The sequence below is a fragment of the Cynocephalus volans genome, chromosome 9 (genome assembly GCF_027409185.1).
Source record: "Cynocephalus volans isolate mCynVol1 chromosome 9, mCynVol1.pri, whole genome shotgun sequence".
Lineage (NCBI taxonomy): Eukaryota > Metazoa > Chordata > Mammalia > Dermoptera > Cynocephalidae > Cynocephalus > Cynocephalus volans.
This window is the reverse complement of record NC_084468.1, coordinates 3,974,544-3,996,915: the sequence shown is the minus strand read 5'-3', so window position 1 is coordinate 3,996,915 and position 22,372 is coordinate 3,974,544. Positions and strand designations below refer to the sequence as shown.

Sequence of the window (22,372 nt, the reverse complement as noted above, 5' to 3'; positions counted from 1 at the left end):
TCATCTGTCAAATGGAGATGATAAAAGTACCCCCCCGCCACACACACATGTCCTTAGCTGTAAGCGCTCCCACATCAGCTGGCGCTATTTCACGTCCCTGTCACCACCTGTTAATGGAAATCAGAGAAGAGGGGCCACTGGATTTAGAACTGAAGGCTGAGTCGATGCTGCGGGGGAGCGGGGAGGTGTGGTCGGCGTCGCTCAGGCGTCAGAGCACACCTGAGCAGGGACCGAATGGGGCGCGTGCAGGGATGAAGGCAGGTGGAACGGTCGGGGGGAGACGTGGAGGGTGACGGGCTGGGGCATGAGGTCGTACCAGCTCTGGGAAGGAGGACGGGCTTTATCCACAGGCACTGGGGAGCCACAGCTGGCTTGTGAGCAGCAGAGGAGCAGACTTGGCCTATGAAGGCCTCTGCTCTCTACTCGCCATCCCCTGCCAGGGCCACTTTTGCAAAACGTTTCATCCGTGTTGCTCCTGTCCCCTCAAGGGTCAGATGCCCCAGAACCACTGGGAATGTCTCTAATGTCTATTTCTTTCCCTTAAGGAATTATCAGCCAGGCTGTTGTCTATCCACAGTGACCAGGATCGGATTGTGGTGACGTTTAAGACTTTTGAAGAAATCTGGAAGTTTTCCACCTACCATGCTCTTGGTAAAGCGGGGACCCTCCCAGAATCGATTATGGGGACTCCCCTTGGAGGACAGTTGTCACACACCATGTGCTTTATGTTACAAATTGGTGCTCTAGATTAGGTTAGTCCATAGCAACCCCTCCAGCAAAATGCAAAAATTGGCGCCTTCGCCTTGTTCTCAGGAAGAAACAAAGTGGCAGGTGCAGCCGCGGATGGACAGTGTCCCTCCAGCGCCCCCTGTGTGATTTCACTTAAGCAGAACTCAGAGGGAAGCTGGGCCCCAGGGCTGAGGATAGACCAGGCGACCTGTTGTTTGGAGGCATTTGCAGAGTAGAACCGCATCTCCCCGGACTCCTGCTGCCCTCAGTGTGAGGACCGAGGGAGGAAAAGGACAAGGTTGTCGTGACAACTTCCTGAGCACCTTTGAGCGGGGCTGGCGTCTGCCCTGTGTGGACCTGGTCTTGTAGACGCACCGCCCCCAACCTCAAGCAAGGACACAGGTTCCTGGAGGAAGTAATTTGTCCTGGCTCAGCCTCCCACAGCGCTGGCCACAGGGGAGGGTGTCCATCCAGAAGGCAGCAGCCTTTCCTGTCCCCATCCTCAAATGTCCACACCACGTTTAGTTTAAGTGAAGGATTCTCCCATCATGTGCCCTAGCCTTAAAAACAGAGCAAGCTGGGGCTGCCTGCTAGTCAGGCTGTGGTCAGCAGAGGTTCACTACCCTGAGCGGGGCGGGAGGAGATGGCACATGCCAGAGACAAAGTGTCCACTCAGCAGGCAGGGAGCAGATGGTGTCAGCTGATGGTGCGGCCAAGGCCTGTCTCAGCTTGTCTGACATCCATCCTACTGATGGCCCACATGGCCCTGCGACCTCAGAACCTCTGCTCACAGACGAGAGTTCAGAGGCGCAGAGAGCCTTGACCACGGTTGCAGCTGGTGGGTGGTGGGGGCTGGGCTTGACCGCTCGCAGCCTGGTCGGTCAGACAGCTGGCCGCCGTGTCGTGGGTGGCACCAAGAGCAGGTGGGGGTGGCTGGGGTCTCCCCAGGTTTGGTCAGTGCAGGGCTCAGCCAGCACCGGGGCCACATGGGTTACCCTCCCAGCCTTCTGGAGCCCTCTGGTGACCAGACCTGGCCTCCGCAGGCCTCACACATCACTGCCTGGAAAACCTACTCGTGGACCAGGCCTTCTGGCTGCTATCGCCCGACGAGGAGGAGGAGACAGCCATCCGGGTCCACGTGGAGGAATCCGCCTTGAAGCTGGCCCATGAGAGCCTCCTCGTCCAGGAAGGTAAGTTCTGTGCAGGTGGCTGTGTCTCAACTACATCACACTGTCCTGAGGCCACCCAGGGGCTGTGGGTGGCAGGCAGCTCTGGAGGCTGAAGAGGTGTTTCGGGCGGGGAGGTGTCCCTGGTGTGGCCTCACAGTGACTTGCCCCGGGCACTGACACTTAGCTGAAAGACCCTGGCCAGCCCCATAGGGATAGGGGCATCTGGGAGATAACAGAAGGGGTTTTGTCGCACACCTCCGCTCCTACTGCTTGGCTGAGCGCTGCCTCTGTGGGGCGGCCCTGCGTCTGCAGGAAAGGAGCACTGAGGCAGTCCAGGCAGGAGCACACGTGTGCCCCTCCCCCAGCACAGATGAGGAAACTGAGGCCCAGAGAGAGAGTCTGAGGCTGAGCCAGGTTCACAGGGCAAGTCGGGGCAGAGCTGGGACCTCAGCCCTGTCCCAGCCTGCCCGTCTGGGCTGCTTTGGACTTCTGTGGGTGTGGAATTGGAGTGGGGGCCCCGACAGGGGATGCCTTCACTTGTGTGAAGAGGCAGGTGGGCAGGGCAGTGGTGGGGCCCCTGTGTCCAGCCACCCCAAATGACCACCTCTGTCCCTTTGAAGGGCCCTTCTTTGTCCTGTGTCCTGACCACCACGTGAGAGCGACGACTGGCCCCCTGCATGCAGGGAAGGGACCCCAGCCCCTTAGACGGGCTTCAGGGGGCCCCCAGGGAGAGGTGGCCCCAGAAGCAGACCCTTCACCCCCCGGTCCCAGCATGGCCTCTGAGGAGGTGGCAGCGGCGGCTGCCCCGGAACCTTTGATTCCGTTTCATCAGTAGGTACCGACCTTTGCTGCTCTGTTTCCTTCTGGCTCCACATGTTGTCAGGCCCTGCGGTGACTCCCCAGGCCCTGGACATCCCTATGCCAGGGGGGTGGACAGAGAATGGCGTGAGTGAGCCCCAGACACACCCGGCTGTGGTCCCTTCGGCTGCCTCCCAGCTGTGTGGCCTTGGCAAGTCCATCCACCTCTCTGGGACTCAGGGCTGCCACCTGCATGACTGGCAGTGACATCTACCTGGTGCAGGACTGTCCTGGGTTCAGGTGGCACAGGAGTGTGCACCATGGAGCTCTCGCCAGATGTGTTCTGAAAAACTTCAGGGGAAGCTGTGTAACGTTTGCACCTATAGTAAGGAGGTGATCTGCACAAGTGGAAACCAAGGGCATGTGAAGCCAGGGGCTGTGAGGACAGGTAACAACATGTGAGCTTCTGTCCACCTGCTGGATTTGGGGCACAAACTTGGCTTGGAGTTTCCTGGCAGCCAAAGCAAAGAAAGAAACTCAGTCTCCTGATTTGCAGTGTCTGAGCTGACAGGCGCAGCTTCCCTGATCACTGAGACCTGAGAGGAGCTTCTCCCAAGAATCCTCCCTATGTGCTGTGGCCAGTGGTGTCCTCATAGGGGACATAGAGCATGTTCTAATGTCATCTTTCAGTGTAGGGTTCTGGAATGTTAGACCAAGAAGGAGGGACTGTCTGTCAACTAGGCCAGCTTCCTTTTTCTGTAGCTGAAGGAACTGAAGCCCAGAGAGAGGAGCAGTCTGTATAGGTCACATGGCAAGGTGACAGTAGAACCAGGATCTGGATCCAGGAGCCCCAGGCTGGAGTCCCTCTGCCAGCCCCCCTGTGCTGAGGTGCTGCGAGGCAAGCAGCAGGGGGCAGGTGCTTTGGGAAATCTGCAAGCTCCAGATTTATGGAGGGGGGACAGTGTCCCCTAGGGCTAGGCACCTAGGCTGGGGTGTGGGCTGCTCGAAGGCTGCACACCTGGGCAGGTGTGTGGAGGTGGAGGAATCTGCTCAGGACACTGAGGGCTGCTGACCTGTCCAGTCTCTGCATAGAATGTATCTGCCCCAAATCTGAAATCCTGCAGCAAAGACCTTCTCCCCACTCCAGGTGGGTTCTTAGGGTCCCCTGGGACCCCATCGATGACTCCATGGGTGAACCTGTGACTCCCGACATCCCACTGATGGGTAAGAGTTTCTATTGGCCTTTCTTCCCTGGGGAAGAGGTGGGCAGCAGAATGTAGGCCCCTAGGTTTGGGAAGTCTCTGTGCTTGCCTTGAATCTGCCCCCACACACCAACACACAAGCAAGAAGAAGAGCTAGGGTCCTCTCCAGTTTGCAAGGAGAGACCTCCATAGGCCTATCCACACACACCCAGCACTCACCAAAGCCGGGCCAGGGCCCCAGTCACTCTGCCTCTCCAGAGCTCCCAAATGTGTTCACAGGCAATCCAACAAGAGTCCTCGGTCTCTGCTCTGTTTCTGGCACTACATTAAACACCTTGGAAGACCCTGGGACCAGGCAGGCTGGGCTCTGGCTCGATTTGCACATGCACCATGAGGGACCGTGAGGCATGGGCCTCGCCCTGTTGTGGGTCTTTTTTGAAAAGCCAGCCCTGCTGGGAGCCCTCAGCTTGGACTCCAGGTCCAGTGCTTTTTCCTCTGCACCGAGCTGGCTGGTGCTTGGACGGCCCTGTGTAGCTGCTAAATGGACATAAACCCGTTGGGGGAGGTGAGGGCTGAGGACTTGAGAGGCTCATGTTTATTGCTCTATGGAGCCCTGTCCTTGGAGTATGATGGCCGAGGGCCTAGTTAATTAATGTCACTAAGCCTCAGTTTCTCATTCAGTGCAGGGATAAAAGCAGCCCCTTGGAGGACAGTGTAGATGTCTAGACCCCACGTTGCAGGGACACGGGCTGTGTGGCTGAGGGCCGCCCTGCCTGCCTGCCTCAGCCCCCACCCGAGCCCCCAGCACTGACTGTGCAGCCTCCTTCCTGCAGCTGTGGGACTGGCCTTGGCAGTGGCAGACTGCCAGGGCGTGGGGCCCGAAGAGATGACCTTCCAAGGTGGTGACCTCATCGAGATCCTCAGTGCCCTGGTGCCCGGCCTGTCCTGGTGTGTGGGCCGGCATGTGGCCTCGGGCCAGGTCGGGTTTGTGCGGACCGGTCTCATCAGCGCGCAGGGCCCAGCATCCGAGTGAGTGGCTGAGGCCCCGCCCCTTCCCTGCACCCGCCCCCACCGCTCCCGCTGGGGACCCTGTTGCCATCCACCCAGCTTCCCAGGTGACAAACCTGGACATTTTCCTGCATGACTCTTTCTCCCTTCCTTTGTCCTCAGGCTGGGCCCGAGCTCAGGCTGCTGCCCCCTCGTCCCCGCACCGGACTTCAGCCTCCCATGTGGACCCCTTGTGTCCTTCCTCTGAAACACTGCCAGGAGAGCGTTCTCTGACATGCAAACTTGCCTGTGTGTGTTAGTTTCCTGTGGCTGCTGTAACAAAGCACTACGGGCTGGGGGACTTACAAAGGCAGAAATGTACTGATTCATAGTTCTGGAGGCCAGAAGTCTGAAATCCCATTTCAGGCGGGGCTGCACTCCCTCCAGAGGCCCTGGGGTTGGGGGGTTCCTCCCCACCTCTTCCAGCTTCTGGTGGCCCAGGCACTCCTTGGCTTGTGGCTACAGAACCCCCATCTCTGCCTCTGTCTCCATGTGGTTTCTCCTCTGTGTGTCTGTGACTCTGTTTTCTCTTCTTATAAGGAAACGTTATTGGACTTAGGCCCCACCCTACTCCAGTCTGACCTCATCTTAATGAATTATATCTGCAAAGACCCTATTTCCAAAAAAAGTGACCTTCTGAGGTTCTGGGTTTTGAGGGACACAATTCAACCAGTAATCATGTCACTGTCTTTCACAAATACCTTCGGAGTTCCTGGGCCCAGCCTGTGAGGCCCCCACGGCCCAGGCCCTGCAGACCCCGGTTTCACAGGCTGCCATCTGTGGTGGCTCATCCCTAGGGATGCTATTCCTGGTCACGCTCCTCTGACTGTGTGGCCCCCACACCAGTCAAGGAGCTCTGAGGGCAGGACTCTCTGGTCACCTCCATGTCCCCACTGTCTAGCCCTGGGCAATAGCAGGGGGTATCTGGAGAGCGGTCAGCCAGCGTAGCTGTGCCCACCCTTTGATGGTGTTCTTTTTCCCTGGACTTGACCTTGTTAAGACTTTGGCCAAGGAACCTGGAGAACGTTGGTGGGTGGAAAGGGCCCTTTACTGAGTTGCATGACTCTGGTCCGGCACCCCCTAAGACAAAGTGTCTGTGTCAGCACCTCCTGCGCCTGATCCTCAGATGCTGTCAGAAGCTGGCAAGGCCTGCACGTGCAGAGCAGCAGTCACACCGGCGTCCCCAAAGCACGCGCCCTCCTAGCTCTCCGTCCCAACCTCATGACGCTCAGATGAGTGGGAATCGCACCATCCACATCCCCTGGGCGGATCCCCGGGCTTTCCAGCACAAGGAGGAGTGGGGATGCCCGAGGCTTTTCTTTTTCCTGTTGAAATGTGTTTCCCACCCTTATTTACCTCCAGAATCCTCTTCTCACTCTACCTGTTAGCTTTTCGCCAAGCTGGTGTTACACGGATCACTCTTTGGGGACCCCTGGTCTAGCTAATTCCCACCATCTCCAAGGGAGACTGGTGGGGTCCGTGTGACTTGAAGGTGAACTTACAAGGGCTCAGAGCTGGGAGAGCTGCGGGCAGGAGCTAGTCCATGCCCGTCCTTCATCCAGGAGCTGTCGGGGCTGTGCCGCTGGTCCTGTGTACAGCTGGAGAAAGCCCCACGACTTCCCTCCTTCACTCAACAAGTGTTTATTAAATGTCTTTCCTACTCCAGACCCTGGATTTTCATCTTTTTGTCTAATGAACAACCTGGTCATTCTTTTTGTCTTTCAACTTCATTTTGACATAATTTAAAACTTAAAAAAAGTTGCAAGAAGACTATATAATTACATTACACCCTGCACCCAGATTGCATAAATGATAACATGTTACAACTTTTGCTTTATCTTTTCTAGTGTGCTTGTATTTTTCTCTCATCCCTTTGAGAGTAAATTCTCTTACCCCTAAATAATGCGGTACGTGGTTCCTAAAACAAGTTTTCAGTCTTTGTCTTTTATGACACTGACATTTTTGAAGAATATAGGCCTGTTATTTTGCAGAATGTTCTATAAGCTACTCGCAGGATTTCTTTAATTTCTCAGTAAGGTACATTTCCAGGGGTTATGTTATGCTGATAATTTAGTCCTATAAGCGAACGCTCCTTCTGCCTGCCTCCCTCCATCTGTTCCTTCCTGCTCTTTCTTTCCCTGGCCTCACAGGCACACAGGGTCCTGTGTATGTGTTGGGCACTGTGGGAAGCTCCTGCAGACTCTGCACGAGGAGGATCAGTGTGACTCGCAGTGTGCAGGGATAGGTTCTCCCTCCAGCGGTTGCAGCAGGCTTCACAGAGGAGGGGACATTTGAGGTGGGGCTTTGAAGGCTGCCCAGGAGCTCGCCTTCCCAGGACACTGTGACTCCCTGCTTCTGTTGCAGCCTTTCCTGCTTCTGGGCCTCTGTCCCTGGCTGGACAAGGCACCCCTGGAAGGCAGGAGCTACAGAGTAGTTGTGTGAGGACCATGTGTCAGATGAGGGAGTGGAAATGGGTCTTATTGCGAAGAGTTTACTTTAGCAATACGTTATTGTAAATAAAGCACGTTATTTTTTCCAGATTGGAAACTGTGATTTTTCTTAATGAGGAAGAAAGGTCATTCTTCAGAAACGAGGGGCGCTTTTCTGAGGAGGATGCCCGGCAGCTACTGGAGAGAACGTCGGGCATGGATGTGTGCACCGTGTACAGCCTGGGTAGGTGTGCTCGGTGCTGGGTGACAGGTGCTGCTTCCCCCCACCCCCACCACAAGGACATCTCGAGACCTGCAGAGGATCACGTCCCGCAGCTGACTATTCAGGAGAGTTTTCTCGGCCAGATTCCTGGAAGGACAGGGACTGGATCGGAGGTGGTGGAGATAAACTGCTTTGCAATTGGGTTGAGCCATGTGCATCCCACCCGCCTGCTCACTCTACCTCGTTGACACCGGGTCTATAGTGTTCACCATTTTAGTCCGTAGAACATCGGATTCTTCCGGCTTCCTTCGCTTTTCCCAGCAGCCCTCCTTCCCCTCCTGGACGCTCGGCTTCCTTCATCTGTCATGGACGAAGCAGACCGCAGCCCCTGGGCACGGAAGGTGACCAGGCCTGCCATGGCTGCCTCCAGCGTGCAGGGCACAGCCGGGCGCGTGGCACAGAGTGAGAAGCTGAGGAAGGAGCAGGCACAGGGATGTGCCCTGAGGATGCGAGAAGGTCTTTTCCCTGCAGACCGGCCGAGAAGCCTGGACACCTCTGCAGGGCAGGGAAGCACGCAGGCCTGCGTCCGACAGCGCCGGCTCTGGGGCTCCTGCGTAGCCCGGCCACTGACCACTGTGCTTTTGCTCCGACGGCCCATGTGAGGGCACCTTTCCTCCTCATGACAAGATGGGGAACCAGGCTCCTCAGCTGTGGTTCGGCCGCAGGGCTACCTTTTCCTGAAGACAACGCTGCTCCCCTCTTACCTCAATGCCCCTGTGTGTGCACGAGGATTTCTCTGAGGGCTGCCGAGCAAGGCCCAGCTGGAGGAAATATGTCACCAGCCACAGAAGACATGCTTGCCTGCCAGCCCCGCAGGGCGTGGGCTTTGTGGCTCTTTCCTATGTGCTGCTGGGTAGACATAAATACACACACTACACACACTCCTGCATACGTGCACACACAGACATACATACATGCACATGCACACCTGAAGGTGTGTATGCATGCACAGCCACATGCATGCACAGCCACACATGTGTGTACACACATGTGCAAACATTCGCATTTCTACACACACTTTTTTGCTGTACAGTAACATTCATTGCAAAACCTTTTTTTCCCACCAATATTAGATTTAAACTTTTTAGATCCCACCAACAATTTTCTCTCCCTAAATGAACAAACTTAAACTTGACTTTAGCATGCCAAGGCTCAAACCTGCCTGAATGCTATCTCCTGTCTTTTTCAGCAAGTCCCTTTTTGGGGACGCTTTAATAGGCAGGGTGCTGTGGGATAGGGACGTTGTTCTCTGTGCCCGCTGCTGCGTGCCATCCCGGGGCCCACGCGTGTGTTAGAAGAGTTCACAGCACGTTAGGCATCTTTTCCAGCTCTTTTCTCATTTGATTCCTAAGGCAACCCAGCGAACATTTTAGGGAGGTGGAAACCAAGGCTCAGAGAAGTGCCTGCCCGCAGGACAAGGAGGGAAGAGGCCCTGCCAGAGCGGGATTCAATCCGTCCTGCCAGACTCAGGGCTGCTGCCCGCTCCACTGCCCTGCTCCCTGGTGGAGCCAGTGGAAGCCAAGGGGCGCCCCTTGTAAGAGAGCACGTCCCTTGTCCCCATGAGGGTAGGATGGGTGGGGCAGACAATCGTGTTCTGCCTGGAGAACCTGGAAGATGTGGACTGTGCCCCCTCGACCGGCGGGACTCCCTGAGACTTACTTCTCCCTCAGGGGTGTTGGTGCCCCAGTGCTCTTGTCCTGGTGCCACCATCCCCGCCAGATACGGCCAGGACCCAGAGGGCACCGGCTGGAGGTGGTGATTGCTTCTCTCCTCTCTTTTCAGACAGATTAGAAGAAGCTGAATTTGAGCAGCCAGATGGACAAGGTGGGTTCTGCCTGTGTGGCTCGGGCTTCCTCTGCTCAGGGGCTGGGTCGGGGGTAACCCCTGGCAGAGGCAGCAGAGATGGGTGCAGCGGTGCTGGGCGCAAAGTCACTCCTCCATGGGAGTAGGTAGGGGCATGGGCTACTTTAGGGAGACCCTCTCATGTGGGGGAGCCTGGGCATGTGAGCGCCCCAGCGCCCCTTTGAAATTTCCTGGGTTTGGGAGCACAGCCTGAAGGGACATGTTTACTTTGTGGGACATGGGGGATTTCTCAGCTAATCTAGTATAGTCAAGCCGGGCATTTGCCACGAGATCATATTTAATTTTTTTCTTATTCCAAGACTTTACAGACTAATCAAGAGACAGTTTGCTTTGAAAATATTTTTTACATGAGAACTCAAAATAGAAGACTTTAAATTTTGATTCTTTCCTTCCCAATAATTTCCCCTTTAAGCCCATGTTTTTCCTATAGGAAATGTAGCCTGTTCGCTCTTCAGATGGGACATGGCTCGGACACCGTGTCCATCCAAAGCCAACAGTCCCTCTGCAGGCCTCTGTGGGTAGCGTGTACTTTTTTGACCCTTTGGTGACCGTAGCCCTTAGATTCTCAAACCACCAAAGGTGAAGGTGGAGACCTGGGGTCTGGGAACCTTTCCCATCTTTCCTGTTGGAAACAGTCCATTTCCCTGCCATGGGGCTGGAAAGATGACTCAACGTCCCTTTCCTCTGTTGGGCTTATCAATTTTGTGTGGTGGTTTTTGAACTCATGCTGATCAATAGTTCTGATAGGCTGTTGATGATTTTATGGATTCCTGCACCCGATTAGAGAGCCCAATATAGGGGCAAAATCACACATTTTGCATCACAGCATTGAATGTGTTTGATTGGGTGGCATTGATTCTTTCTAAAGGAAAAAGGAATCTCTGAGTGATCATTGGGCTATGACACCTAAGGTCTCCTAAAATTATGCTTTCAAATGGGCAAAGATTGAGAAAAAGAGGGTTACCTGGTGAGACAGTCAGCCGAAAGGATCCGTATTCTCCCTGTAATCACAGTATTGAGTTCCCACGGTGCCCAGGCCCTGTGCTTGGCATTCACACAGCTCACATGCTCAGGGTGGGGAGCTGTTGTCTGCAAGGGTCTGCACCAGGAACACGCAGGCTTGGGAAGGGCGGGCCCTGCGCACGTGGGCCCAGGACTCACCTCCAGGTTCTAATCCATCTGGGTGTGTTTGTGACTTGCAGAAAAGCCTCCACCTTGCCTGAACCTGGAGCCACATGAGACCCTGCAGAAGGTGAAGAATGTTCTGGAACGATGTAAGATGTGCCAGAACTGCCCCAAGGAGCCAGCATCCTGGGGTCTCCACATGGTGTCCAGTGGGGTGAGCTCACCGGACGCTGAGGAGCCTTCCTTCCACCTGGAGACAGTGGATGACTGGGCCGACCCAGAGGCCGTGGGCTCGCTGCTGCTGTTCCTGAACGCCCCTGAATACCAGGCCTGCTTCCGTGGCCTGTATGACGTCTCCCTGCCGTGGCTCAGCAGCATGTTCTGCAGCTTCACCGATGAGGAGGAGCTGGCCGGGTGCCTGGCACAGGCCAGGGGAGTGGCCAAAAAAGCCGGCCTCCCCATGGCCCTCGCCAGACTCTGCTTCCTCCTGGGGCGGCTCTGCTCCAGGAGGCTCAAGCTGTCCCAGGCCCGGGTATACTTTGAGGAAGCCCTGGGGGCACTGGAGGGCAGCTTCGGGGACCTCCTTCTGGTGGTGGCCGTGTATGCCAACCTGGCCACCATCTACCTGAAACAGAAGAATAGGGAGAAGTGTGCACAGGTGGTGCCCAAAGCCACAGCCCTGCTGCTAGGGACACCTGGCCACGTGTGCAGCACCGAGGCAGAGTCGGAGCTGCTCAGGTATGCTCTGCGGCGGGCTGTCAGTGGCCGGAGCCCACGGGCCGAGGCGCGGGCCTGCTTCCTGCTGGCCAGGCACCATGCCCACCTCAAGCAGCCGGAGGAGGCCCTGCCCTTCCTGGAGAGGCTGCTGCTCTTGCACGGGGACTCGGGGGCCCCAGATGCCTCGTGGCCCACGGACTGCTGTCTGCTCCTGGCGGACATCTACAGCCGGAAGTGCCTGCCCCGCTTGGCACTGAGCTGCGCCCGGGTGGCCTCACTGTGGACCCAGGGCTCATTAGCCAGCGCGCTGAGGAGTGTGGACCTGGTCCTCCAGAACGTGCTGCGGCTGCACGGCCTGAGTGGCGTGGCCCACGGCCTCCCCTCCCAGATCGCCCCCCACCTCAGGCAGGCTCTGGCTGCCCCCGCTTCAGGAGTGCCACACGGCCCCCTCTACGCCAGTCTGGCCCAGCTGCACAGTCACCACGGGCAGCACCGGCCAGCCATTGCCTTCATGATGCAGGCGGCAGAAGCCGATGCTGTGACTGGCGTCCACTCTGTCGTGGACCACCTGGTGGCCCTTGCCTGGCTGCATGTGCTCCATGGGCAGAGCCCGGTGGCCCTGGACATCCTGGAGGCCATCATGGATGCGGCTGTGGCCAGCATGGCCCAGGAGGGCGTGATTGCCAACATGGAGGCCGTGGCCCTGAAGATAGTGGGCAGGACCCGGCAGGCAGCCGAGCGCTACTATTGTGCCCTGCGCATGGCTCGGGGCCTGGGCCAGCCACACAACCAGGCGGTGGTCCTGGCCAACTTTGGGGCCCTGTGTCTGCAGGCAGGTGCCAGCAGGCTGGCCCAGCACTACTTCCTGGAGGCGGTCAAGCTCTTCTCACAGCTGCCCAGCAGTGAGTGCGGCCGGGACTTCAGCTGGGTGCTGCTGCAGCTGGGCCACCTGTACACCTGCCAGGCACTTGCCCAGCAGGGCAAGTGCTACTACGAGTGGGCCTTTCTCATCGCCGTGGAGACGGACCACTTGGAGAGTAAGTGCCACCGGCTGGGACATGCTAGCTCCCTGGAAAGAGAGCATGTCTTTTTACCCTTCTGCTCAGAGCACACCTGGGGTTTGCAGCTCAGAGGCTGGTTGTGGTTTTCCTTTCCACCATCAAGAACGCTGAGTCATGGAAACCAGCAGATGTTTGCAAGCACCTGCCTGGCAGGCTGTTCCCACACTGTGCCAGACATAACCCAGGACCAGCCCAGTCTGGTTTGCCCCAGAAGCCCCAGTGTGTCCTGGGAATCCTGAAGTCCTGGGCAAACAGGGTGGTGGGTCACCCCAGACATAACTCTGGAGGTTCAGGGCCCTACTGAGTTATGAGGAGCCTCACGCACTCTGTGCACCAAGCCTGGAACACCGGGTGTGTTAGCTCGTGTTATCACCATGGCTTTCTCGTAGCCCAGCATAGCTGTCATGTCCCCACTTCACCAGTGCTGCAGCGCAGTTTAAGGTCATGCAAAAGCAGCTTGCTGTGCATGGAGCATGCCAGTCTCCACCCACAAACAGGGCACATGAGGTCCTCACCAGGGGCTAGGGCCAGAGCACGGGAAACAGACAGACAGGTCAGAAAAACCACCAAAGCCGGTGATCGGCAGGATGGTGGGGCAGGTCCTGGTTCTAATTTGTGGGTTAGGAAAGTCTCTTTATTCTGGAACAGAAGGTTGAGGAGGGTTTAACCTATAAAGGGTTCAGCGGTGAGTGAGCAGAGCCCGTGCAGGGAGGTGCAGAGTTTGGAGGGGGTGGGTTGCATGGTGGATGGTGAAAACCTTCGTTGGGGAGCCAGGCAGGGCCCGGGGGCCCCAGGCCGTGGCTTGGCCTTTTTCCCGAGAGTGCTGGTGAGCCACTGAGTGCTGTAGAACACTCATTGTGCCTGAGTGTGGTGAATGGGTGCTTGGCAGGCAGGGGTGCCAGCAATCTGGGTGACAGGGAGCAGATGAAGTGGCTGAGGGGAAGGGGATGAGAGTCCCAGGAGATGCCAGGATGTGGAATGTTGTTGATCCCCTATGCCCATCCCCCCAGGACGGCCCTCATCACAGCACAGTGGGAAGCCTCCTGTCACCCGGCCCGGAGCCCCAAGGGCTGTGGCCAAACCTGCCTGGATCCTAGCACAGGCCCAGCACACATTCACAGTCCTTGATGGGACTGAGCTTTTGGAAATGACCATGGGAAGGGGCCCTGGACATACATGTCTGCCTGAGGAAGGGAGGGGTGTGGAGGGTCAGAATCCAGAGCTTATTTCCCAGCAGCAGGGAACTCAACAGAGGGGCAGCCTCAGGAGGAAAGGGGACCCTCGGGGCCTGCAGGAGGAACCAAGGGCCCCAGAGCCCCTGTGACCTCAAGTAGGTCCTGGCAGCTCTGGCTAGTGGCGCCTGATCCTACGAACACCCCCAAGGGAGCAGGGGGCCTGGGGATCATGTACTGACAGTGGAGGAGACTGAGGGCTGGGCTGATACTGCAGACTCTGGGTCCTGTTTTCTGTCACTTTTGGTAGTCTGTCTTTCTAGGAATTTGGTTATTTTATCTAGTTATCTAATGTGCTGGTGTACAATTGGTTCTGCTGTTCTCTTATAACCCTTTTATTTCTGTAAGGTCAGTTGTAATGCTTCCTCTTTCGTTTCTGGTTTTAGTAATTTGCACCTTGTGTCTTTTTTCCTTGGTCAGTCTGGAGAAAGATCTGTCAATTGTGTTAATCTTCAAAGAACCAACTTTTGGCACCACTGGTTTTCTGTATTGTTTTTCTCTTCTCTGTATTACTATTTCATTGTTTCTGTCTAATCTTTATTATTTTTGTCCTTTTGCTTCTTTGGGTTTGGTTAATGCTTGTTTTTCTTGTTTGTTAAAGTACAAGTTTAGGGTTTTAATTTGAATTTTTTAAATGTAGGCATGCATGGCTATAAATTTCCCTCTAGGTGATGCTTTAGCTGCATCTCATAAGCTTCAACATGTTGTGCTTTTGTTTTCATTCATCTCAAAGTACTTTCTCATTCCCTGTCACCTGCTCTTTGGCCCACTGATCATTCAGGAGTGTGCAGTTAAATTTTCACATATTTGAGAATTTCCCAAATTTTCTTCTGTTATTGATTTCTAGTTTCATTTCAATGCAGCTGAAGAACATATTTCATATGATTTCAGTCCTTTTACATTCATGTGGACTGATGTGCTCTACCTGGGGGAATGTTCCATGGGCATCGAGAAGCCCCTGTGTTCTGCTGTTGCTGGGTGGAGAGGTGTACGGATGTCTATTAGGTCTAGCTGGTTTATGGTGGTGCTAAGTCTTCTATTTCCTTGTTGATCTCTCGATTCTTTTTGACATTCAAAAGCTCTCCACTGTTCCCAGCCTCCTGGCTTTAGGAAAGGCCAGTAAACCTATGGATTTGGAGGCTGCCTTGTGGAAGGAGCATAGGCTTTGGAATGCCAGAGCTGGATTTGAATCCTCTTCCCACCACACACCATGTGCTGAAGACCTGACACTTGGCTTTGGACTCCCGGTGTGTCCATCTGCAGCAGGGGTACCTGTGCCCCTTGCCTCATCAGCTTGTGTGAAGGCAGCCCCTGTCTTGGCCAGGAGGAGCTGTGTGAAGCAGAATTGGGTAGCCCAGGGCAGTGAGAGAACCTGGCCAGGACCCCCAGCCCTGAGGGTTAGAAAAGTGTCTGGCTCTGGCTCTTGCACACCTACAGCATGCCGTGCACTGGGCTCTTCACAGTGTGCTCATTGCTGTGAGTGGGCCACTTAGATGGGCTTAGCTTCCCCATCTGTGATGACCCAGCTCCTGGAGGCGTGGAAGAGGAAGGCATGCAGCAGGAGCCTTTGAACACTGCAATCACCTGCTGCGATGCCACGAGGGTGATGTCTCCCTTGTCTCCCCCACCCAGGTCAGCTGCGAGCTGTCCAGCAGCTGTGCCATTTCTACAGCACCGTTGTGCCCAATGAGGCCCAGTGCGTCATCTACCATGAGTTCCAGCTCTCGCTGGCCCGCAGGGTGGCTGACAAAGTGCTGGAAGGACAGCTCCTCGAGACCATCAGCCAACTCTACCTGTCGCTGGGCACCGAGCGGTGAGGACTGGCTCTGCAGTGGGGTGGGGGCAGGGGGCAGCAAGGGAGATGGGCCCAGGTCCCAGGGAAGCCCCTCTCCTTGGGGACCATTGGTTCCCTGGTGTCAGACAAGCTCTGAGCTTGAGGGCCTCAGGGTCAGCCTGACCATTGCCCATGGCCCACGAGCCTCCCCTGTGGCTATCTCCACTTGCACACCTGCCAGACAGGCATCTCATCCCTAGCAGAGGTGGTGTGTGCATTTCAGGGCCATTCTTCTTGCCATGGTGGCTTTTGTTAGCTGACCTCTGTCTGCCTCAAGTGTTCAGCCACTGGCCCAACTCTGGGCCAGAGCAGTCAGCCCTCACCCATCCCCTTGGATGAGATGACAGAGGTTATATGTGCATGGAGTCTTCTCACCTAGAAGACAGAGCTGGCTGTCCCACCTGCTTCTTCAGGGCAAGGTTTCAGGGTGCCACAGGGTCCCACAGCTGGCCCACACTGAGCATCCTGACCATGCAGAATTTGGGGCCTGGTGAAAGTGCTGCAGTAACACCCACTAATGTGGGGACTCACTGAGTGAGCAGGAGCCAGATTTCCACGAGGACTCAGGGGATGGGCTCCAGTCTGGAACTCAGTTTCACGGCAAGAGCAGTGGGCCTGTGAGCTAAAGAGGTGCTTTTCAAGCTGTGGTCCCTGGACCAGTGGAGCGGTGTCCGCGTCACCTGGGAGCTTATTGGAAGGGGCATGTTCTCGACCTCCCCACTGGCCTGTGGAGACAGAGACTCTGGGAGCCGGGCCCAGTTGTCTGCAGGCGACCAGTCCTCTGGATGACTCTGGAGCCCGTGCACATTTGAGAACCACTGGCCTAGATAATCTCTGACTTCTGCCTGATGCTAGTGGTTCCTGGTGCGCCTGGAGACATGGGCTGTGTTTGGGGAGGTGGGGGACACATTCCTGCTGGCCACGTGGCTGGCACGACACCTGCTCCCCTCTGAAGAATGCCTTTGTCTTTTCCATGTGGTGCCGTGTGCTCATCCTGGCTCTCCCAGCAGCCCGGGAAGGGCAGGATGCCACACACATCAGAGGGTCCATTCCCTACCCACATCCCAGGTCCATCTGCCACCAGACGTGCAGCAGGATATGCCTAGCCGGTCCCACACGCCTGCCTGCTGGCCTGGGAATGCTTGTTCTGATGACTGCGTCTGATTCCAGGGCCTATAAATCTGCTCTGGACTACACCAAGCGGAGCCTGGGGATATTCATCGACCTCCAGAAGAAGGAGAAGGAGGCGCATGCCTGGCTGCAGGCGGGGAAGATTTACTACATCCTGCAACAGAATGAGCTGGTGGACCTGTACATCCAGGTGAGGGTGTGGGGCCGGCAGGCACCATGCGAGTGCCTGCGGGAGGGCAGTGTGGGTGCCTGCTCATCCATCCATCCATGCATCCCAGAGCCACTGTTGAGCACCTACTGTGTGCCGGAGGCCCGTACTCCCTTCTCCTGGGTTCCCTCAGTCCTCCCCAGGGCTCAGCATCTTCAACAACAATATGAGCCCCCTGGGGGCAGAGGCGTGAGCCCCTCACAATGCCCAGCACCGTGCTGGTACACAATAGATGCTCAATAAATGTGCACATGAGGTGCCCACGCAGCCGACACACAGAAGAGCTACTTCAGCGGCACACGGCCTGTCTCCTTACAGAGATGGCTTCATTGCAGAAGCTCTGTCTGCAAATGTTTCCCAAACACAATGTGACTTGGAACAGATTGGGAGGCCCGTGAGCCTTGTGGGGCCTTTGCTCTCAAGCGCCCGCTGTGTGCTCCCCTGAGCCAAGGGCTCAGGATCCAGGGTCAGGTGCTCATGGCTCAGAGGGAACCAGGCATGTCAGTAAACCCTGATTCGGGACCCTGGGCCATGGTAGGAATATGGGATGCAGATAGGAGCTGGGAGAGTGGGCTCCCATTGGCCTTGGAGTCAAGGAGGCTAGTTCGAGTTGCAGGGTGAGTGGGACTAGGGCTCACCTGGTGGAGGAAGGGTGTTCCTGCTAGCAGGACCTGCAGGTGCAAAGGCCCAGGGATGTGCTGGAGCGAGGCACCTTCTGGGAATTGCAAGCAGTCGGGTCTAGCAGGATGGTGGGTAGGGGCTAGACTGCTCAGTCATTCACTCAGTTGGTCTTTGTTCAGCATCTACTATGTGCCGAGCACTGTGGGAGGCACTGATACAGAAGACGGCCTCAGTCCCTCTCCTTGTAGTTCTGAACTAGGTGGTGGGAGAGACATGTGGGCAAGGCTAGGTCAGGTGCTGCTGTGGCTCAGAGGAGTAGTAGGGTCGAGGGGCAGGGTGTGGCTGGAGCCTCAGGTGGTGCCAGGCAGGGTGCCGTGGTCCGGGCATGGTGGGCGGGTCTGGAGGCCAGAGCTGACTCTGCCCTGAGTTCCTCACCAGCCAGACCCGCTGGGCTCCAGGCCGTGGCCGCACAGATGCCTTGTGGCACACCGGGGCTTACGGTTATCATCCTTATGCCAGCAGGTGCCAACAGCCCCAAATGCCCAGGGACTGAACCACGCCAGTTGCTCCTGCGGAGCGAGAGGAGGAAGGGGCTGGCATGGGGTCTCACCTGGGTGAGCGTGGCCCCCACTCAGCTGTGGGTCTGAAAACTCCCACATGCCCATAGGTGGCGCAGAATGCAGCCCTGTACACAGGAGACCCCAACCTGGGGCTGGAGCTGTTTGAGGCGGCCGGAGACATTTTCTTCAATGGGACCTGGGAGCGGGAGAAAGCCGTGTCCTTCTACCGGGTGAGTGGGCTCCGGAGTCAGTGCTGGTTGGCACCCAGAGCGGGGGAGGGGCAGGCACAGGTGAGACAAGGTAGAGGCCTCTCACCTGGAGGCAGCACCACCCACACACATGCTCACTTTCCTGGTGTTTTCACCTGGAGCAATCTTGACCTCACACCTGGCCTGGGCGGGATGTTTGTGGCCAAGATGAAGCCTTGGTCTCACCCTTTCACCTGAGGATCTGAAGCCACCTGGGCTGGGAAGTCTCGTCCCCGTATTACAGATGACGAAAAAGCCTCAGAGAGACACAAGGATGTGTCAAAGGACACACAGCATGACAGTGGGAGACCCGGGCCCAGGTGTGCGTGTGCCTCCTGGGAAGGATGGCTTCTTCCATCCTCTGTCCCCACAGCTCATGGGTGCAGCTGTGCCTCAGGCACAGATAAACGAGCAGAGGGGTGTTTTCTAGAGCAGAGAAGAGTGTTGGGCTCAGGCCCCTGTTGCCTGGGACAGAGCAGCTGGTCTGAGGTTGCATGGTGGGATGGCTGGGGGGTGGGATGCTTCCAGCACGTGCGGGGACTCAGAGGTGGGCACTGAGGGAGGACTGACCCCACCCCGCCTGTGAGCAGGACCGGGCACTGCCTCTGGCAGTGACCACGGGGAACCAGGAGGTGGAGTTGCGGCTGTGCAACAAGCTGGTGGCGCTGCTGGCTGCGCTAGAGACACCCCAGGAGGGTCTGGAGTTCGCCCATGCAGCCCTGGCACTCAGCATCACCCTGGGTAAGCCCCGCACCCTGCCCCTCCAGGGCCTCTGCCTCCGGGTCTGGAGGGCAGGACAGAAATGGCAGCTGGGGCCCCTCGGGCCTCCCATCCGGGCAGGCTGGGGTTGGTGGCAGGTCTGACCAGCTCATTCCCTGTCCGGTCCTTCCCAGTCCCCGCCCTGGGGCGAGGGCCAGGGTTCTCACCAGGTGCAAAGCTCCTTGTGTGGCTGGGCTCCGCCTAACCCTGGTCCACTGCACGTGTTGGCCAGTGTGCCCTACATCCTGGGCACTCCAGGCTTCTCACTCGTCCCTGAAGGTGCCAGGCTGGGCCACCTGTGCCTGCACATGGTGGTCCCTTCCCCTTGTGCCTGTCCCTGTTCTCACCAGCCACGACTGTTCTCTGGTGAAATCCCAGACCCATTTCCAGAAGCCCATCCCTAATGCCAGGCATCCCTCTGTCCTGGCACCTAACTGTGCAGTCCCGGGGCTGTCAGTCTTCTTCTAGAGAGAGGGAGTCCTGAGTGGGCTAGGCAGTCCCTTGTGCCTCAGGGCCTGTGGCACAGCAGGTGTGCAGCAGCCTTTGAATGTCCTGAGTGCAGGTCTCCACAATCTGGAAGACCACCGGCTGGCTTGTCCATTTGCAGGGAGGGCCTGGGCTCAGATGTGCACTGACTCCCCGAGGTTGTGTGCTGGGGGCTCTGCTGATGACACACGCAGGAAGGAAGTGCACAGACTGCATGCCTCTTGGGGTCTCCTGGTTAAAAACAGTAGCCAATGGCACCCTGTCCAGGCCGCTATGCATAGGTGGCATGGAGCTGGGGCCACCAAATCCGAAAGTTAGGTGCCTTGGCCAAATCCCTGGGGCAGACGGGAAGCAGGCATTCTTAGCCCCACTTACAGATGGGAAAGGTGAGTCTCAGAGATGGAAAGTGACTGGCTGGAGCTATGAGGTCACAGCTGCGAGTGTGCTTGGAGACAGGGCACAGCGCTGTCGGGGGTCTGCATGCTTGTCCTGATTGGCCTGTGCCCTGCCTGCCCCAGGGGGCTGGGTCCTCACACCCAACCCCTCCGCCTGCATCCCCAGGGGACCGGCTGAACGAGCGAGTGGCCTGCCACCGGCTGGCCACACTGCACCACCAGCTGGGCCACGGCGAGCTGGCCGAGCACTTCTACCTCAAGGCTCTGTCGCTCTGCAACTCGCCACTGGAGTTCGACGAGGAGACCCTGTACTACGTGAAGGTGTACCTGGTGCTTGGTGACATCATCTTCTATGACCTGAAGGTGGGGCGAGGACAGGGCTCCGGGTGTGCAGGGCGTGGGGAACCCCGCCCTGGGAGTGGGACCTGCACCCAGAGCCTGGGTTCAAGCCGTCCCCCGGCAGTGGCCCAGTGGTCTCCCTGCAGCTGTGAGGTGCTGGCGAGGTCAGCAGCCCATCCAGGCTCCCAGGCTGGCCCGGCCCCGCTCTCAAGAGCTCAGAGTGGGCTGGGGGAGGCTGGCGTGGAAACACACAATGGCAGCTGTTGGGTAAAGGACAGACAAGAAGGGGGATTGTAGTCAGGGGGGCCTCCCAGAGGAGGTGACACCAGGTACAAGTCTTGACAGTCAAGTAGGACATAACCAAAAAAAGGGGGTGAGAGGGAGGAAGGAGGACATTCGGGGAGCAGGGGTCACCATTATCCTCAGAGACCCAACCCAAATGCCGACACCTCTTCCAGGAAGCCTGCCCAGGGCTGCACTGAGCAATCCCTTCCTCTTATCCTGAGGCACGTTTACTCTTCTTCACATCACCCGGGCTGGGGGACGGGCGTATATTACCCTCCAGCTTCACAGTCAGGGAGGCTCGGGGAGGGGGCACAGTGGGGACAGTGCCCAGGAGCATGAGCTGGGACCTCTTTTCCATCTGTCTCCCAGCCCTGCAGTAGCTGCCGAGCTGAGCACCTGCGGATGAGGACCTGGAGGTGTCTCCTCCATGAGTCCCCCGCTCAGGTGGGATCCCCCACCCCCAGCCCTGGGACGCAGCACGCACCTGCTCAGCACACACCCATGCTGGCTGAGGGGCGAGGGCGCCAGTCCAGGGGCTGTGCTGAGGAGCTGGGCGGCCCTGGAAGACCCCACCCAGTATCCCCCACCCCTGCCTGGGGCTGCCTGGGAGGCCCAGCCATGCACTGGTGACACCTGGTGGTCAGAAGCCATCCCTGTGGCCTTATGCCAGTCCTGGCCAGGTAATGCCCACAGGGCTCCCCTGCCCTCCTGGGACCCCATCTGAGACCCCAGGTGGGGGGCCCTGAGAAGGGGGCCTTTGTCTCACAGAGTCACACCCACCCCCTGCTCCACCCACCTGGGAGGAAGGATACGGCCAGGCTGTCACCTCCAAAAGGTCAAGGTACCAGGACCAGGCATGTTGGGATCAAGGAGCAAAGAACTCCCTCCTCTTCCTTCCCAGGGCATGTCCCCCCACCTCATTGCCCGTGGCCTCAGGCCTGTCTACCATAAGTCCTTGGCATTATCTGTCACCTTCCACCCTCCTGCTGGTGCCCAGGAGGCAGCCCCTGCGTGGGGGAGGGTGGGAAGGAGAGGGAGGGTCCAGGCGGGTCTGAGGTGATGCCCTGGAGGCGGGGTCCCCTTTAGTCTGCACATGGTGTGTCACAGCCTAGAGAGGGAGGCTTGCAATGGGATGGATTTGGGTGACTCCAGGCTCAGTCTGGCACCCGCTACACACACACGCACACCCCCACATAACTGCACTCACGTGAGCGCAGTTTGGCTGTCTTCTTCCTATTAAATTGGATGCCCTCTCCTCCTCCCGGAAGCCCTCCCATCCCACCGCAGGCTCATCAGGTGCCACCTGGGGCTCCCACAGGCCCTGGCGCTTCCCTCTGTCACAGCCTTGGCCACCCTGTTTGGTCACTCCCAGATCTCTAGGACTGGAAGTGGGGACATGGCAGAATTAGCCATGAGCCTGGCACAGAGTCCAGTGCTCGGGAGGAGCTGGGGTGTTTGTTGAACCGCTACACGATCCTGTTTTTATTTTCTTCTTGGGTCCTTGCTCAGTGTGTGTGGGGGGGGAGGGGATAAGGAGAGAGGGCTGGTGAATCTTGGACCTTGTGGCCCTGGGGAGCTGTTGTGAGACATTAAGGACAGAGACGGGCCAGGTGTGGGTCTTAGCGAGGTCCCTTGGGTAACCTCAGTGTGGAGGAAAGGATTGGGAGAGTCTGTGGTGGGAGATAAGGGGCCAGGGCAAGGGGCTGCATCCTGACCTGGGGACATTGGGTTTGAAGCAAAGATGTGTTTGAAATGGGAGGGCCGGCCCCGTGGCGCACTCGGGAGAGTGCGGCGCTTGGGAGTGCAGCGGTGCTCCCACTGCGGGTTCGGATCCTATATAGGAATGGCTGG

At 57.4% G+C, this 22,372-nt stretch overlaps 1 protein-coding gene across 5 annotated transcripts in view; it reads left to right on the top strand.

Moving 5' to 3' along the window:
- The window catches only part of SH3TC1 (SH3 domain and tetratricopeptide repeats 1), a 55,672-nt gene that overhangs the window by 31,920 nt on the left and 1,380 nt on the right, over positions 1 to 22,372 (top strand). For 2 of the 5 annotated variants that reach the window (XM_063108037.1, XM_063108038.1), the window contains exons 5-17: positions 546 to 651; positions 1,773 to 1,919; positions 2,519 to 2,729; positions 3,844 to 3,920; positions 4,732 to 4,927; positions 7,485 to 7,618; positions 9,440 to 9,481; positions 10,723 to 12,399; positions 15,288 to 15,468; positions 16,660 to 16,810; positions 18,117 to 18,239; positions 18,848 to 18,998; positions 20,064 to 20,260. In XM_063108037.1, the coding sequence (XP_062964107.1) occupies positions 546 to 651; positions 1,773 to 1,919; positions 2,519 to 2,729; positions 3,844 to 3,920; positions 4,732 to 4,927; positions 7,485 to 7,618; positions 9,440 to 9,481; positions 10,723 to 12,399; positions 15,288 to 15,468; positions 16,660 to 16,810; positions 18,117 to 18,239; positions 18,848 to 18,998; positions 20,064 to 20,260 (3,393 nt within the window). Of the gene's footprint in view, positions 1 to 545; positions 652 to 1,772; positions 1,920 to 2,518; positions 2,730 to 3,843; positions 3,921 to 4,731; positions 4,928 to 7,484; positions 7,623 to 9,439; positions 9,482 to 10,722; positions 12,400 to 15,287; positions 15,469 to 16,659; positions 16,811 to 17,968; positions 18,240 to 18,847; positions 18,999 to 20,063; positions 20,261 to 22,372 lie in introns of those variants that run through there. The other 3 variants (XM_063108039.1, XM_063108041.1, XM_063108040.1) reach the window with 3 other exon arrangements.